Below are 17,448 nucleotides of genomic sequence, written 5' to 3' on the forward strand. Positions count from 1 at the left end.
AGAGAAAATAAAAAACCAGAACATATACATATATAAACATATACACACGCAAATGTACATATGACATATTTGTGTGTGAATCCACAAGACAAGCAAGTAAGAGGAAATGCAGAGCTGCTACAAGTTTTATTTCTCTAAGTGGTTATGAGACTATAGTTGATATTCATAACTTCCTTCTTCTACTATTCACTCGCTCTTCTACCCCTTGATCGCAGATAACATACACAGATTGTTCTCTCAAAGCACATACCCCATCCTATAGGACAGCACTACAAACTTGTTTACTACTGGGAGTGGTTGAATGTTGTCTACTACCACGAGTCTTATCCAAGTCTTCAATAAGACATCATAATTATCTATAAGAGCAAAAGTTCTGGTTATTGAGATATGTAGTAAAATCAGTGAATTACATGAACATGAACCTTCTGCTATACTTCTTTACTGTAAAATTAGTTCCTTAATTAGAAGCAATGTGTTGGTAAATATGGTAATACTGCTTTATATGGCATTCATTAAGTCCAGTTATGGTAGTGTTAGCAGGACCATGATGACAAAAGAAGAACCCATATCCAAATAAATGTCTAATTTAGTGAGGAGAAATTATTGCCCACTTCATAACAGAACCAGAACTATATAATACCTGCCTCCAGGTAACTGGTTGGTTTCACTAAGGAATGGAGCCAATACCTAGATTATATTGACTCTTCCTGGTAGCAAGGCAGGCATTCAGCAGTGCAACAACCAGACGAGCTCTGGTGAAGGTAAGGCCATGTATTCACCTCTTATATAACCTCCATCCTTGATGTAATTGTCACTATAAATAAGACCCCATTGAACAAGAGATAGAATGGCTAGGGAAAGAGGCTGGCTAATATTCATATCTATCTATCTACTTCATTATTGAGAGCCTCTTGTGCAATGGCTTTCTTTTGGTGAACATTCATTCAGATAGGATAACTCTGCTCATATGGAGAGACTCACCACTTACACAGCCTTTCTAATTACCAAATGGTCAAACCACTGGGCAATGTTTGGCAATATGGACAATCAGATGTACTGCTCAATGTTCTTTCCACAGGGAGAATTTCCTTTTTCCTCTACTTTTCAAGGCCTCCCCTAAATCTATAATGCTACCATAGCATACTTCTACCATTGAAAAATCACAGAGGCTCACCAAAAAGTGTGCCTCTTTCTTAATAGTGAGTGGTACAATAGCACACACTTTTCCTTCATTTTGGAAGAGAGAGTGTTCCATATACTCCAAACCAATTGGTGTCTAGAACTACTACTGAAGTGGCAAGAAATTTTTGGTATATAGAATATTTTCTCATAGGATAGATTTTATGTTAATCATTCTGGGAAGGCTGGATCTGAGTTATGAGTCTGGCAGCAATGGGGTATGGGATCGTTTATAAGGGGAATTAGCGTTCCTTTAACTCAGGTGAGGCCAATTCAATGTCTTCAAGCAAGGAACTGTTTCTCTTCAGATATAAGAGGAATAATTGTTCCTACTGGCAAAGAAGGTACAGGATTTGGGGTTTCATGTTTCTCAGGTTCACCAAATTTCACCCAGATGCCTTTATCCTAATTCTCAAGGTTTCTTTTTTCTCAAATCAATGCCCCAGCTCCCACAGAAGTGATCTGGTGAGTTTGAGTTCAACTTATGTTGCAATTCTGCCGCCTGTGAGTAAGAGTTAGTATTGACCAAAAATATGTGGCTAAAAATAATAAGAGTTTCTTATGAAACTATGAGAGAAGCTCACACGTTTTCTAACCATACCCTAAACTTTTCATTTTCTTTCTGTAAACTTTTCAATGCAGTTAAAGCTTCCACCACAAGAGTCAATTGCAGCACCTATTTTGTCTTTCAGTGTCTTGCCTTCAATAAGAACTTTATCCTAGGCAATAATTTAAATGACTCTTTTTGTTGCTACATGCCATGGATTTCTAGTGAACCATAATTCACAGGCACAAATATCACTGTTTTCATTGGCTCCAAGCCCAATCATGTCAGACAGCTAATTCCAGATTTCCATCTTTGAGGGTTCGTTAGTTTGTTTTGTTTTGTTTCTCCTGGTTCAATGACCGGTACAGAATATTATATCAAAAGTCATATTACTGGCTGGGTGCAGTGGCTCACACCTGTAATCCCAGCAGTTTGGGAGGCCGAGATGGGTGGATACCTGAGATCAGGAGTTCTAAACCAGCCTGACCAACATGGTGAAACCCTGTATCTACTAAAAATACAAAAATTAGCCAGGCGTGGTGGCGGGTGCCTGTAATCTCAGCTACTCAGGGAGGCTGAGGCATAAGAATTGCTTGAACCCAGGAGGCAGAGGTTTACAGTGAGCCAAGATTGCGCCACTGCACTCCAGCCTGGGCGACAGAGGGAGACTCTGTCAAAAAAAAAGGTCATATTATTTTTGTAATTATAGATAAATTACTTTTATTACATTGGTGAAGCTGAAAAAGTTTACTTAAAACATTTCCAAGCATTTTTATGTTATATATCAGAATTTTTTAAAAAAATAAGATTATTAATAAACACATACTTTAACCAGTTTCTTAGCCATACTATCCTTAATAAAATGTGATTCATATCTTTTCTGAAAAAATATTTTAGTAGTTTTTACAAAGTTAGGTGCAATATATTAAAGTTGCTTTTTACAGTTTTGCAGTGAAGGGTTAACTGAACAGGACTGGGTTGTTTTAAAAAGGCCTGGCCAGGAGCATGGCTCATGCCTGTAATCCCAGCACTTTGGGAGGCTGAGGCGGGCGAATCACCTGAGGTCAGGAGTTCGAGACCAGCCCAACCATCATGGAGAAACCCCATCTCTACTGAAAATACAAAATTAGCCAGGCTTGGTGGCATCTGCCTGTAATCCCAGCTATTTGTGAGACTGAGGCAGGAGAATCGTTTGAACCTGGGAGGCGGAGGTTGTGGTGAGCTGAGATTGCGCCATTGCATTCCAGTCTGGGCAACAAGAGTGAAACTCCATCTCAAAAATAAATAAATAAATAAATAAATAAATAAATAAATAAACAAATAAAATAAAAGGCCTGACTTCAGGACTGGCTCTTCGGTGGCCCCCAGGAGAAAAGCTCTAAGCCCTTGGAATATTCTATCCAATAACAATGTTTTTATATGGCAGAGGCCTTGGGCCATATTGTACCAGTTTGATCACACAGTTTATGTTAACAATGTGATTTATGGTGAAGATCTTTCTTGTCATGGGGTGTGGGTGTGGAGTCTGAGTACCTGAGGTTAGTCACAGAGGTGTTGCATGCCTACATGACTGACAGAAAAACCCTGACCGTGAAGGCTCACGTAAGCTTCCCTGGTTAGTAACACTTTGGATGTGTTATCACACGTGTTGGGAGAAATAAGCATGTCCATGTGATTCCACTGGGAGAGGACACATGAAAACTTGCGCCTGTTTTTTTCCAGACTTCATCCCATGTGCCTTTTCCCTCAGCTGATTTTAATCTGTATCCTTTCACTGTAATAAACCATAACCAAGAGCTTATTTTAAGTCCTGTGAAGTCCCAGGGAATCATTTAGCCTGACTGTGGTCTTAGGGGATTCCAATACATAGTTAATAAATTTGAAGTTATTACAACCTCTATTGACGTGTCACTGTAGAAAATGATATTTTAATTGATAAAAACTCTCTACAAGTGTGTAAGTGTCTAGTAAGCTCAAAAACAAGCACTGTTAAATGAAGGATGTTCTCAATTATATTTTCATATTAAACTATTTCAACCAAAATATTACATTCAGAGAATATTTCTTTGAAAAATATTTTACAAGACAAAACTCTTCAAATAAGTTGTCTCTATTTATGATTACTTTGTTTCACCAAATTCAGCTATGTAAAGCTATAGGTCTACTTAAGTTCATTCAATTCAATTTAAAAAGTATAAATTGCCTAGTTAGAGCAAAGGAACTATCCAAAGATTCTTTCCCAAAATAAAAATGTGTACAAAGCACAATTAAAGAATTTCTAAAATAAATCTTGTATGCTACTCAAGCTCTCATAGTTTGTTTAGTTCCTCTCTTAGTTTTGGAGGGATGCATTTTAGTATCTTCCCATTTTTAAGCTTTGTTTTCAATAATTAAAATTCAACAAAAGCTTCTAATATTTTAGAAGTATGGTGATTCATTCATTGAATACTTTAATGGAAGATTTTCAGCTGCTTTTAAATAAAAGTACAACTGCAAATTAGAGAATTTATTTATAAAACAGTTCAAAATCATAAATCAACTGAGGTTAATTTATAAAATAATGAAAAAAAGTCCAACATTTGTGAAGTCTATTGTTTCCAGGAGGCAAAGAAAGGCAATGTATACCAATAAGATGAAGTATTAATACATAAAAACTTGAACATGAATAAATGTTTGTAAATGTTGATGTTAAATATTATATTTTCTTAGGATACAATTAGGAATTGTTTGTGTACCAATTCCAAGCACATTTCTGCTTCACTGCTTTCCTAGTACCATAAGTACATTGTCTTTACTATGATTCTCTACCCAAAAATTCGTGTAAATATCGTTACAGAAATAAATAATTGTATCTTCAAAAATGAAAATTTAAAAATATAGTATTCACATTAATATCAGGTGTTTATCTTCAACAGAATGAACTTCCAAAACTTTCCTTTAATTTCACAAAAAATAAATTATTATTTGAGTTAATGTATTTTCTATTTGAAGTTCCCGATGGTACTGATATAAAGCTGGCATTATTTAACAATTTGAAAAACTGTCCTTCTGCTAATGGGGTGAATTCATTTACAGCTATTATTTTAATTTTCATATGTGAATATAAAAATTTGGAATTGAAAATGAGTAAAATTAAACTAGAACAGTTAAATCTAGATGAAAAAATCATACTTCACAAAATGTTTTGTAAATAAGCCTTTTGCAGCTGCATGTGTTATCTTTTTCAGCTGTAGTCTTCTAAAATCACCATTAACTTCAGCAGATTTATGTCTTCAGGTTTTTATGTGGTCAGTAATATCACTATGGCCTTTGATAAATAGTAAATGTAAACAATGTACAAGTCTTCATCAATTTGCTTAAGAATAGCACATGCCATTTTTGATGTCATGGTGCCAAAAAAGGTATACTAGAAAGTAAAAAAGCATTACCAAATAACAAAATCATAAAATGATGGTTATATGCACTATATGATAAATGAAAATACCGTAGTACAAAGTGTGCTTAGACTACTATGCACTCTGTGACTTTACTCTTCGGCCACTGTTTCCTACAGATACTTTAAGTAAAGCTAATCTATTATGTCTAATGCTTCCCACTGACCCTACCAACAGGTAGCCTGGTGACTTCATGTATCTTGCAAGTCGCAGCATGGACCATCACAAATCTGGCTAATATACCAAGTTGGTGGCAGAACCAGCTGCATCAAATACTTGCCCAACCACTCAAAATTGGGTGGAGTTAATTTTAGAGACTAGATCCAAGATTACTTCATTTTTCAAGAAATGCACATCACACTGTCCCTGAAAGGAATTTTCATTAACACTACATGTGGACAAGGTCTAGAAAGAAAGACAGGTTATTGCTGGTTGTCTTTTAGATCTTACTCTATGTCAAAGTAAGAATTGTGTTCAGCACACAAATTTTTTAACCACTGTAAAACAAGACCAAGGCAGAATCTAAAAGCACAAAGTTAGGACCAACTAAATCCATCCCAGCTTGTTTAAATAAACTATTAATAATAATACTTAGCAAAAAGGGAGAAAATTGCAATGAAAAATGGGACAGCTGGCATAAACGGGAGCTGTTTCACATAAATTAAAGCATATAGTCAACCAGTTAAGTAGTAAATATGTTCCCCTACAATAAGGCAATTAATTAAACAAAGTAAGGGAAAATTTTATAATGATAAAGAGTATAATTCCAATACAATAACTATCATTATATTAAGTATTAACTGACATAGGGTTAAATAAATAAAATGAGAAAATAAAGAAAACATAAAGAGAAACAAACCAAAACAAATCTCAATGTTTTCAAACTGTTACATATCAGGTGAGCAAAAATCAGTAGAATCACAGAAAATAGCAATATACAATTCTCCTAGATTTATCAAATGTTAATGTTTTGTTATATTTTTCACATGAGTTTCCAAATATTCTATTTTTAAAAGTAACATGTTAAGATACACTTGAACAACTCCCTTTGATATAGTTCCCTGACCTGTTGATTACACTTCCATTAATAGTAGACTAAATAATTCAATTCTCTCATTCTGCTGAGAATATGAAAGTTAAAAAATACTTTTAGATCTGTTTGAAAGCATAAAGAGCTAACTAAGCAATGAGAAATTATGGGGACAAGATTCAGGAGAAGAAGAAAACCCAAACAGGTAATCCTTGCCTAACAGACACTTGACACTTCAGTCAATTTAATTTAAGCAATAATGTTGTTACTACAACCTAGAGATATCAGCGTTCCATATTTGCACTGGCAACAAGGTCAGTACTGTCTTCAAATTTAGTCACATCAGAGAAAAAATTCTAGATTTCCCATTTTAAGGAATAATTTCATCTATCAAAAAATTGATCATTTTTCATTCAAATACAAAAGAAGACCCACTCTAAAAATGCTAGAAAATGAGGATTTAAGAATTAGGGCTTACATTCAAATATTGGGAGAACTGAGAGACAGAAGATTGAGGAAGTCACATAAAAAGTCAGGAAGTTACAGCCAGTAGGCCAGGGGAGACAGAAGCATAGAAAGCATAGAAGCATAAAAGTTAGAGGCCCTTTGGTTAGGGGTATGTCCCACTGCTATTTCTCCCCTTTATTTTCTTCAAAAAGTCATCAAGAAATTGAGCAATGCTCAAGAGCTTCTGCAATAGTTCCCAAGAGCTGCATCAGCCTGCAGGAGCAAAGTGGGTGGTTTTTAAATGCTCAGCAGGATACACGCAACCTCAGACCTGCAAGGATTTGCTTGCAAACATCTCTGGAGAAGGATGACTCTCCTCTCCTTCTCTTCAACCTTCCAAACATCGCATACGTTACCCTCAGTGGAAAACTCTAAAACAGAATCATATGGAAAAGGGGGATTTCCAGAAATTTAAATTATTACCCAGAATATTTAAGGAACTCAAACAATTCAATAGCAAAACAAACAAACAAAAAAAAATCCAATTTAAAAATGGGCAAAAGCCCTGAATAGGCATTTCTCAAAAGAAGACATAAAAATGATCATCAGATCTATTTTTTTTAATGCTCAACATCACTAATCATCAGGGGAATGCAAATCAAAATCATAAGATATCCAGTTACAATGGCTGTTATCAAAAAGACAGAAGATATGTATTAGCAAGGATGTATAGAAAAGGAAGCCTTTATACACTGTTGGTGGGAATTTATGTAAGAATAACCATTATAAAAACAGTATGGAGGTTCCTCAAAACTAAAAATAGAACTACCAAATGATCCGGCAATTCTGCTACTGGATATATATTCAAATGAAATAAAATCAGTATGTCAAAGAAATATTTGCATCCCCATGTTTATTGAAGCAATATTCATAATAGTTAAAATATGGACCAACCTAAGTGTCCATTGACAGATGAATGGATGAAGAAAATGTGGTATATACACATAATGGAATATTGTTCATCCATAAAAAAGAATAAAATCCTGTTTTTTACTACAGCATGGATAAAGAACATCATGTTAAGTGAAATAAGCCAGACATGGAAAGACAAGTACTGCATGATCTCACTCATATGTATAATCTAAAAAGGTTGATCTTACAGAAGTAAAGAGTAGAATAATGGTTACTAGAGGCTGGAGAGGGTGGAAGGAGGGATGCACAGAGGTTGGTCAATGAGTACTAAGTTACAGTTAGATAGGATATATCAATTCTGGTGCTCTGTTGCACAGTAGGGTGACTAGAGTCACCCTATTAACAATAATGTACTGTATACTTCAAAATAGCTATAAGAGAGCATTTTGAATGTTCTCACCACAAAGGAATGATAAATATATGAGGCAAAGGATTTGCTAATTATACCAATTTGATCATTACACAATATAAACATAAATTGAAATACTACATTTTATCCCATATGTATGTACAATTATTATATGTCAATTAAAAAATAAAATAACTATGATCAATATGCTAAAGACATGTATTAGTCCATTTTCACATTGCTATAAAGAACTACTTGAGACTGGATAATTTATAAGGAAAGGAGGTTTAATTGACTCACAGTGTGTCTGGAATTGGTGGGTTCTTGGTCTCACTGACTTCAAGAATGAAACCGCGGACCCTCACGGTGAGTGTTACAGTTCTTAAAGGCGGCGTGTCTGGAGTTTGTTTGTTCTGATGTTCGGGTGTGTTCCGAGTTTCTTCCTTCTGGTGGGTTCGTGGTCTCGCTGGCTCAGGAGCAAAGCTGCAGACCTTCATGGTGAGTGTTACAGCTCTTCAGGCGGCACATCTGGAGTTGTTCGTTCCTCCTGGTGGGTTCGTGGTCTCGCTGGCTTCAGGAGTGAAGCTGCAGACCTTCGCGGTGAGTGTTACCGCTCATAAAGGCAGTGTGGACCCAAAGAGTGAGCAGCAGTAGGATTTACTGCAGAGAGCGAAAGAACAAAGCTTCCACAGTGTGGAAGCGGACTCCAGGGGGTTGCCACAGCTGGCTCCGGTAGCCTGCTTTTATTATCTTATCTGGCCCCACCCACATCCTGCTGACTGGTCCATTTTACAGAGAGCCGAGTGGTCTGTTTTGACGGGGCACTGATTGGTGGATTTACAATCCCTGAGCTAGACACAAAGGTTCTCCATGTCCCCACTAGATTAGCTAGATACACAGTGTCCACACAAAGGTTCTCCAAGTCCCCACCAGAGTAGAGTAGCTAGATACAGAGTGTCCACTGGTGCATTCACAAACCCTGAGCTAGACCCAGGGTGCTGATTGGTATGTTTACAAACCTTGAGCTAGATACAGAGTGCTGATTGGTGTATTTACAATCCCTTAGCTAGACATAAAGGTTCTCCAAGTCCCCACCAGACTCAGGAGCCCAGCTGGCTTCACCCAGTAGATCCCCCACCGGGGCCGCAGGTGGAGCTGCCTGCCAGTTCCGCACGGTGCACCCACACTCCTCAGCCCTTGGGTGGTCGATGGGACTGGGCGCCGTGGAGCAGGGGGCGGCACTCGTTGGGGAGGCTTGGGCCACACATGAGCCCACGGAGGTAGGGGGAGGCTCAGGCATGGCGGGCTGCAGGTCCCGAGCGCTGCCCCACAGGGAGGCAGCTAAGGCCCCGCGAGAAATTGAACACAACAGCTGCTGGCCCAGGTGCTAAGCCCCTCACTGCCTGGGGCTTGTGGGTGGCCCGGTGGCTCCGAGTTCGGGGCCCACTGAGCCCACGCCCACCCAGAACTCGTGCTGGCCCGCAAGTGCAGTGCGCAGCCCCGGTTCCCGCCCGTGCCTCTCCCTCCACACCTTCTTGCAAGCTGAGGGAGCCGGCTCTGGCCTTGGCCAGCCCAGAAAGGGGCTCCCACGGAGCTGCGGCAGGCTGGAGGGCTCCTCAAGCACGGCCAGAGTGGGTGCCAAGGCGGAGGAGGTGCAGAGAGTGAGCAAGGGCTGTGAGGACTGCCAGCATGCTGTCACCTCTCAACAGTTCTGCAGGCTGTACAGAAAGCATGGCTGGGGAGGCCTCAGGGAGGCCTCAGGAAGCTTACAATCATTGTGGAAAGTGAAGCAAAAGCAGTCACATCTTACATGGCCAGAGAAGGAGGAAGAGAGTGAAGGGGAAGTGCTGTACACTTTTAAACAACCAGATCTCTTGAGAACTCACTATCACAAAACAGCAAGGGGGAAGTCTGCCCCCGTGATCCAATCACTTCCCACCAGGACCCTCCTCCAACATTGGGGATGACAAGTCAACATAAGATTTGGGCAGGGACACAAATCCAAACCATATCAGGACTCTATTGGAAAGAATGGACAATATGCAACAACAGATAAGTAATGTAAGGAGAGAGATGGAAACTCTAAGAAAGAATCAAAATAAAATGTGAGAAATCAGAAACACTGCAGCAGAAATGAAAAAAAATGTCTTTGATGACCTCCTCAGTAGACTGGATAGGGTCAAGAAAATACTCAATGGGTGCACTTCCAAGATGGCCAAATAGGAACAGCTCCAGTCTACAGTTCCCAGCATGAGCAACATAGAAGACAGGTGATTTCTGCATTTCCAACTGAGGTACCGGGTTCATCTCACTGGGGCTCGTTGGACAGTTGGGACAGGACAGTGGGTGCAGCCCACCGAGTGTGAGCTGAAGCAGGGGAGGCATTGCCTCACCTGGGAAGCGCAAGGGGTCAGAGAATTCCCTTTCCTAGCAAAGGGAAGTGGTGACAGACGGCACCTGGAAAATCGGGTCACTCCCACCCTAATACTGCGCTTTTCCAATGGTCTTAGCAAAGGGCACACCAGAAGATTATATCCCGCTCCTGGCTCAGAGGGTCCCATGCCCACGAAGCCTCGCTCATTGCTAGCACAGCAGTCTGAGATCAAACTGCAAGGCGGCAACGAGGCTGGGGAAGGGGTGCTCGCCATTGCTGAGGCTTGAGTAGGTAAACAAAGCAGCTGGGAAGCTCTAACTGGGTGGAGCCCACCACTGCTCAAGGAGGCCTGCCTGCCTCTGTAGACTCCACCTCTAGGAGCAGGGCATAGCCAAACAAAAGGCAGCAGAAACCTCTGCAGACTTAAATGTCTCTGTCTGACAGGTTTGTGCATTGTGCACATGTACCCTAGGACTTAAAGTGTATTTAAAAAAAATACTACACAAAGGGTACATAATGCTGCACAAACTCTTTCAGAAAAAATGAGGAGGAAAGATAAGAAGGGGAAAAACATCCCAATTAATTTAGCGAAACTACTATTACCTGTTACTAAAGACAGACAAAAACACTCTAAGAAAACTGTAGAACAATACTCGCATAGAAACAAAAATTTTTAACAAAATTTTGGCAAATTAAGTCCAGCAATACGCAGAAAAAGACAATAATCCAATAAAAAGGGCTTATCCTAGGAATGCAAGGTTTGTCAAATATCCAAATATTAAAAAACGCAATATATCATATTAATACAACAAATTTTTCCTTATGAACATCTCAATAGAGGCAGGAAAAAGCACATGATAAAATTCAACACCAATTAATGACAAAAAATTCTCAGCAAACTAATAAGAGATATCCTTAAACTGATAAAAGGCATCTTAAAAAATAAAACCTACAGTTAACATATTTAACTGTGAAAGGCTGAATTTTTTCTATCTAAAAATCAGAAAAATATCAATGAACGTTGCTTCTCCTAATTTCTATTGACCATTGTACCAGGGAGCCTAGCCAGTGGAATAAAGTGACAAACCGTAACAAAAAGCATCCAGATTGGGAAGAAGTAAAACTGTCCTTATTCACAGATGATATAATAATGTATACTAAAAAATCCTAAGGAGTCTGCAAAAAAATGACTTCTGTAACGTAATAGGTTAATTGAACAAAGATGCAGGATAGAATATGTAAATGAAGATGATATATCCAGCATGTTCAGTCATGAGGACACTTAATATCGTTAAGAGGTCAATTTTCTCCAAATTTATAGACTCAACAAAATCTTAGTAACTTTTTTAAAGAAATTGACAAGTTTATTCTAAAATGTATATGGAAAAGCAAAGATCTAGAATAGCCAAAACAACTTTTAAAAGGAACGAAGTCGAAAGGATACCTGATTTTAATGCATATAATAAAGCTACAGTAACCAATGCAATATAATATTTGCATAAGTATAGATGTATTAGGAAAATAGAACTGAATAGAAAGTCTCGAAATAGACTCAGAAAGAGATCAGAACTTCCACAAAAGTATCAAGATAATTCAATGGATTAAAGGGCACTGTTTTCAATAAACTATACTGGAATAAAGCATTTTTTCTATATGAAAAAAATTTAAAACTTGATCCTTTCCATACACCAAAACAGTTCATTCAAAATGGATCAGAGACCTAAACATGAGAGCTAAACTATAACACCTCTAGAAGAAAAGCAAAGTAGAAAACCTTCATGACACTGAGTTAGGCAATAGTTTCTATGATAGAAGCCAAAAAGAATGAATCATTTAAAACATTAATAAATTATACTTCATCAAAGTTGAAAGTTGAATCCTTTCTTCGTCAAAAAGACACAGAAAAATATTAAAAAGCCATGGATTGGGAGAAAATATTAGTAAATATTTATTCAACAAAAGGCTTGCATCCAGATTATATAAAGAACACTCAGTAATAAGAGAAACAACTCAATTTATTAAAGGGCACTTCACAAACAAAGACATATAAATGGATAAAAAGCATATAAACAGATGTTTGAGACAATTGGTCATTGGGGAAATGCAAATTAAAATCACAGTGAGATCCCATTATACAATCACTGGAATAGCTAAAATTTTAAGAACTGACAATACCAACTATTAATAAGAATGTGGAACTGGAACCCATATATTGCTGACGGGCAGGATTGCAAATGGTACAGCCACTTTGTAATTTGGCAGTTTCTAGCAGGTACACTTAAATACTTATACAGCCCAGCAATTATATTCCTAGTTATGTATCCAACAGAAACAAAAATATATGTCCACACAAATATGTATATGCAATTCCTCTTAACAGCATTAGTTATAGTAGTCAAAAAAATATAGAAACAACGCAAATGTCCATAACTACTGAGTGGATATAGTGGATAAAATTCCATTCAATGATACTATTCACAATAAAAAAGAGCAAACTGTTAATACACACAAAAACATGAATGAATCTCAAAACCATCAAGCTATTAAAAGAAGCCAGAAACAAAAAAAAACAGAAACTGTATGATTCCATGTATATTAAATTCTAGGAAATGTAAGACTCTAATGACAGAAAGTAGGTCAAGGTCACCTAAGGTAGGAGGTAGGAGCAGGAAGTGACTGCAAAGGGGCATGAAGAAAATTTTAGTGTGATGGAAAGTTTCTAAAATTGATTGCATTGGCTGGGCACGGTGGCTTATGCCTGTAATTCCAGCACGTTGGGAGGCCGCGGTGGGCGGATCACCGGAAGTCAGGAGTTTGAGACCAGCCTGGCCAATACAGTGAAACCCCATCTCTATTAAAAATACAAAAAAATTAGCCTGGCATTGTGGCGGGCACCTGTAATCCCCACTACTTGGGAGGCTGAGGCAGGAGAATCACTTGTACCAAGGAGGCGGAGGTTGCAGTGAGCCAAGATCACATCATTGCACTACAGCGTGGGTGACAAGAGCAAGACTCACTCAGCAGAGGCAGTCTCAAAATTAATTAAATAAATAAATAATAAAAAATAAAATTGATTGCACTGGTAGTTTCATGTCTGTACATATTTACTAAAACTCATTGAATAACATACTTTGAAAAGTGAATTTTATTGTACATAAATTATATCTAAATAAATCAGAAGGAAGGATGGAGGGAAAGGGAGAAGAAGAGAGGAAGGGAAGGAAAAAAGGCCTGAGTCTGGTCATAAGAAAACATCAAACAGACCAAGATTGAAGCTCATCCTGCACTACAAAGAAACCATACTCTGTAAGACTTTCAAGGACATAGGAAACAAGAAGAAAGTATGAGGAAGTGTTCCAGATTAAAGAAGACTTGTAAAATATGACAACTTAATGCAACATATGTTCGTGTATAGAATTTTGGACCCAAAATGAAAAGGAGACAATATTGAGACAGCTGGCAACATCTGGATGGGACCACCAGTTCATAATTGGATGGTAGTATTGTACTGATATTCCTGCCTGTGAGGAACGATGGTTATGTAAGAGAGTGTCTCACTTTGGGAAGTTGCACACTGGAGTAGTTAGCAGTAGTGGTGCACCATGTCTGAAAAACTGGGCATGTATAGGGAAAGAGAAGGCGAAGGAACAAATGTGGTAAAATGTTAACAGATGAAGAATCTGGTTGACTCACAGGAAGCAGGTGTTGTTTGTACTGCCTTTGTATCCCTTCTTTATGTTTGAAATGATTTTAAAATTGTTTACAATGTAAAAATAATAAATAGATCAATTGACAAATAGAAAAATGAAGAGATATACCATTTTTATGAATGGAAGACTCAATATTATACCCAAACTGAGCTAACTACCTGTATGAAGTCAGTTAAGATACAGAGCTAAAAACCATATACTGTCCATCACTTGTTCAGAAACCTTCAATGGCTCCTCATTACCCACCTAATAAGGGGATTACACTAAATTAGATAATACTTGCAAAGCACCTTACCCATGACCCAACATAGTGGGAAGTAAGTACCTTTTATATCCTTTCAGAATTATGTCTGGTATTTAAAGGCCTTCATAATCTAGGCATAATCTGTCTTTTCCTTTCTTTTAAAATTCATTTATGCATCGAATACATATTTACTGAGTGTCTCCTATACCTCAGTCACTAAGGAGACATGATGGATAATATAAATATAATTACCCCCTTATGGTGCCTAGATGAAACCATTATCCAGCCAAACTTGTCATTCACTATTGTGAAACAAGCCTTTCTAAAACAAAACACGATTCATTAACTCGCTTCCCTATTCAACAAATACTCTTTAATTTCATTCTGGCTTTCAAAACTGTACCTACTATAAAGGCATAGTTCAAATGCTTGTTCTTCTAAGAAACTTCTTTGATAATCTCAAGACAACAAACTCGATGACAATTTATTTGTTTTTCTAGTATGGGTCTTACAACATACAGCCTTTTGATTGCACTTATTTAGACCTAGCATCTTAGAGCAAAAAAGAGAACAGGTTTGTCAAATTCCAATGCCATCATTGAAAAGAGGCTAGTAAAGAATCTTGATGTAATAGGGGAGGTGAGAGCTGTGGTCAAGCAGAGAGGCATGCCAGGTCTAAAGTGTTCAAATTCACCTTCTTCAAAATATGTGGGCAAAAATAACAACCTCAAGTTTAGATTCTCTTGTATAAATTCATAGATGAGGAAAAAAGATCCAATAGAGAGTGGCTGAGCCAGAATGTCGCAAATTTGTGAGCAGGATCAGAAACCATTTAATGATCATAGACACCGTTTTCAACTTTATTTTAAACTCCAGGTGATTCAACCCAGAACTTCTCAGAGTTGGTGACCAAACAACGATAAATGACTCAACAATATCCTCTCTGCAGCTGGCTATCTGGAAGCCAGGCCCTCATCACCCACAACGTGTAGGATGGACTGTGCCAGTCAGGTTCTGGAGGAGGTGAGGCACCCAAGTTCGTGCCAGCCGGTTAACCTGTTTTTGAAACTACCTTTGCAAAAATTATAAATGAGGAAATTATGACAGTGAAACAGATTGGACCTAATCCACTCCTTCTTGCTTCTAACCTTTAAACTCCTTGTTCATTCCTGGGCTTAGGCCGAACTAACTTTGGGAAGGAATTCATTTCACAGTTTGACTCTGAAACAAAATTGATAATAGCTCTTTTCTGAAAAGATCCCCTTGTTGCCTGGGGACTAATCTGCCTTTGCAGGACTAACAAATTATCTACAAGATTAGAAATTAAGGTTAAGGGTCATGCAGCCTCTGGCGCCAAGAGTCTGAACCTCCGCAAATTGCTCCTGGGGAAAACATCATTATTGTAAAACCTAAGCTCGGTGCTTGAGATATTTTGCAGACCCTGCACTGGATGGTTGAGCTGACACCACCCAGATAAGTAATCGGGGTCAACTAGTTCTGCCATCCCACCCAGGAACAGAAGATGGCAAGAAAACCTGACTTCGACCACACTATGATTCCCTGACCAACCTGACCAATCAGCACTCCCCAGTTCCCGAGCCCCTGCCAGCCAAATTATCTTTAAAAACTCTGATCCCATCCCAGAATGCTGGAGAGACTGATTTGAGCAATAAAAAAACTCTGGTCTCCCGCACAGCCGGCTCTGCGTGCCTTACTCTTTCTCCATGGCAATTCCCCTTCCTTGATAAATCTGCTCTGTCTAGGCAGCGGGCAAGGTAAACCCACTGGGTGGCTAAACTTTGATCCGACAACGCCTTGAGAAGTCAGAAAGCAGCCTCAGGCTGGGCCACCCCAGGGCATGCTGGGCCACCCCAGGGCGTCCTCCGCCATACTCCCTCTCCCGCCTCCGCCAGTGCGGCCCCAGCTGCCCTCGCCACAACAAACCGCCTCCTTCAGGCTCACCTTGACATATGAGCAGGATGCAGTAGAAAATCATGAAGCAGAGAATGTTATTGCAACACTCACAGCAGGTGCTGACTAAGCAGCCCAAACCACAGGGCTGCTCCAAACTGTCATTCACTTCTCCCGGCTTCTTGGAAACTGAGGACTTGGCTTTTGTCCTTTTTCGGAAACCGCCGAACCTTATCAAGGCCTCTGGAAGTAGTCTCAGATACCGGTGTTTTTTCCTGGGCTTCGAGGACTTCGGGGTTCCCTTGACCCTCCTGTCCTTAGCAGGCTGGGCCCGCGCGGCCTCCAGCGGCTCTACTCCCCTTGAGACTTCATCCTGGCTCCCAGGGTGCCGGGCGACGCCTACGAACATGGCTCACCCTGGGCGGCTCCTGGCGACGCGGCCCGAGTGCTCTCGGCAGCCCGTCCTGCCTGGGCCAACCCAAAGGCCAGCCTGGCGAGGGCGTCGGAGGACTCGGTGGCCACAAGGGGCTCTTGCCGCCCAAGCCTCCAGAGCGAACGTTTCTCCTAGGGCAGGAGGCAAACGTCCTCCCAGGGGGTTGACGGTTGAGGACTTCCAAAGCTGTTTTCCTTCTTTTCTTCCACGTGCGGAAGGAAAAAAAAAAGCTAAAACTAGATTTTGATAACTGCTAACACAGACAAAGAGCACCAGAAGCATGGAAAAAAAAAAAAAAGTGGAACTGTCCGTCCCCAGTTTCCCCAGACTTACTTTATTATGGTGGCTTTCCAACTGAAAAATCTCACTAGAAACAACCTGAAAATTGTTGAAGGACCAGGAGAGAGCAGAAGACATTAAAACAACAACAACAACAACAACAACAAAAACAGTTTCACCGCAGTAAAAGATTTGGACGAACAAAAATCAGAAATCAATGTCCGAATGAATGTCCTTAAGTGAAGTGTTTTACACATAGAAATTATTGCCCTAGAAACTCTATCCCAACTCAAGAACAGAAAAGATTATTATTTCCCACCTTAAATGAGGGCACGAGGACCAGAGGATTATTTTTTCAGGTATAAAAACTTTATTGAAGAGAAAGAATGTAAGCGAAGAGTAGTAGGATATGAAACGTGGCTTTCTTTTTTTAATGAAAATGCAACTTCTTATTGGTTTTCTTTTCTTAGGCTGATATATAAGCTCTTTAGGCCATGTATATGTGGAGGGTGACCTTCCAGGAGAGATGGCACTATCTT

The 17,448-nt window shown here is 39.2% G+C and overlaps 1 protein-coding gene across 6 annotated transcripts in view; it reads right to left on the bottom strand.

The window, feature by feature from the left end:
- Positions 1-16,826, bottom strand: part of SLCO6A1 (solute carrier organic anion transporter family member 6A1) — a 128,195-nt gene extending 111,369 nt beyond the window's left edge. For 3 of the 6 annotated variants that reach the window (XM_055112508.2, XM_055112507.1, XM_055112509.1), the window contains exon 1: positions 16,249-16,812. In XM_055112508.2, the coding sequence (XP_054968483.1) occupies positions 16,249-16,606 (358 nt within the window). In that variant the 5' untranslated portion in view covers positions 16,607-16,812. Of the gene's footprint in view, positions 1-16,248 lie in introns of all 6 variants that reach the window. The other 3 variants (XM_003828317.5, XM_055112506.1, XM_055112505.1) reach the window with 2 other exon arrangements.
- Positions 16,827-17,448: the final 622 nt, after the last annotated feature.

This window comes from Pan paniscus, chromosome 4 (assembly GCF_029289425.2).
Source record: "Pan paniscus chromosome 4, NHGRI_mPanPan1-v2.0_pri, whole genome shotgun sequence".
NCBI lineage: Eukaryota > Metazoa > Chordata > Mammalia > Primates > Hominidae > Pan > Pan paniscus.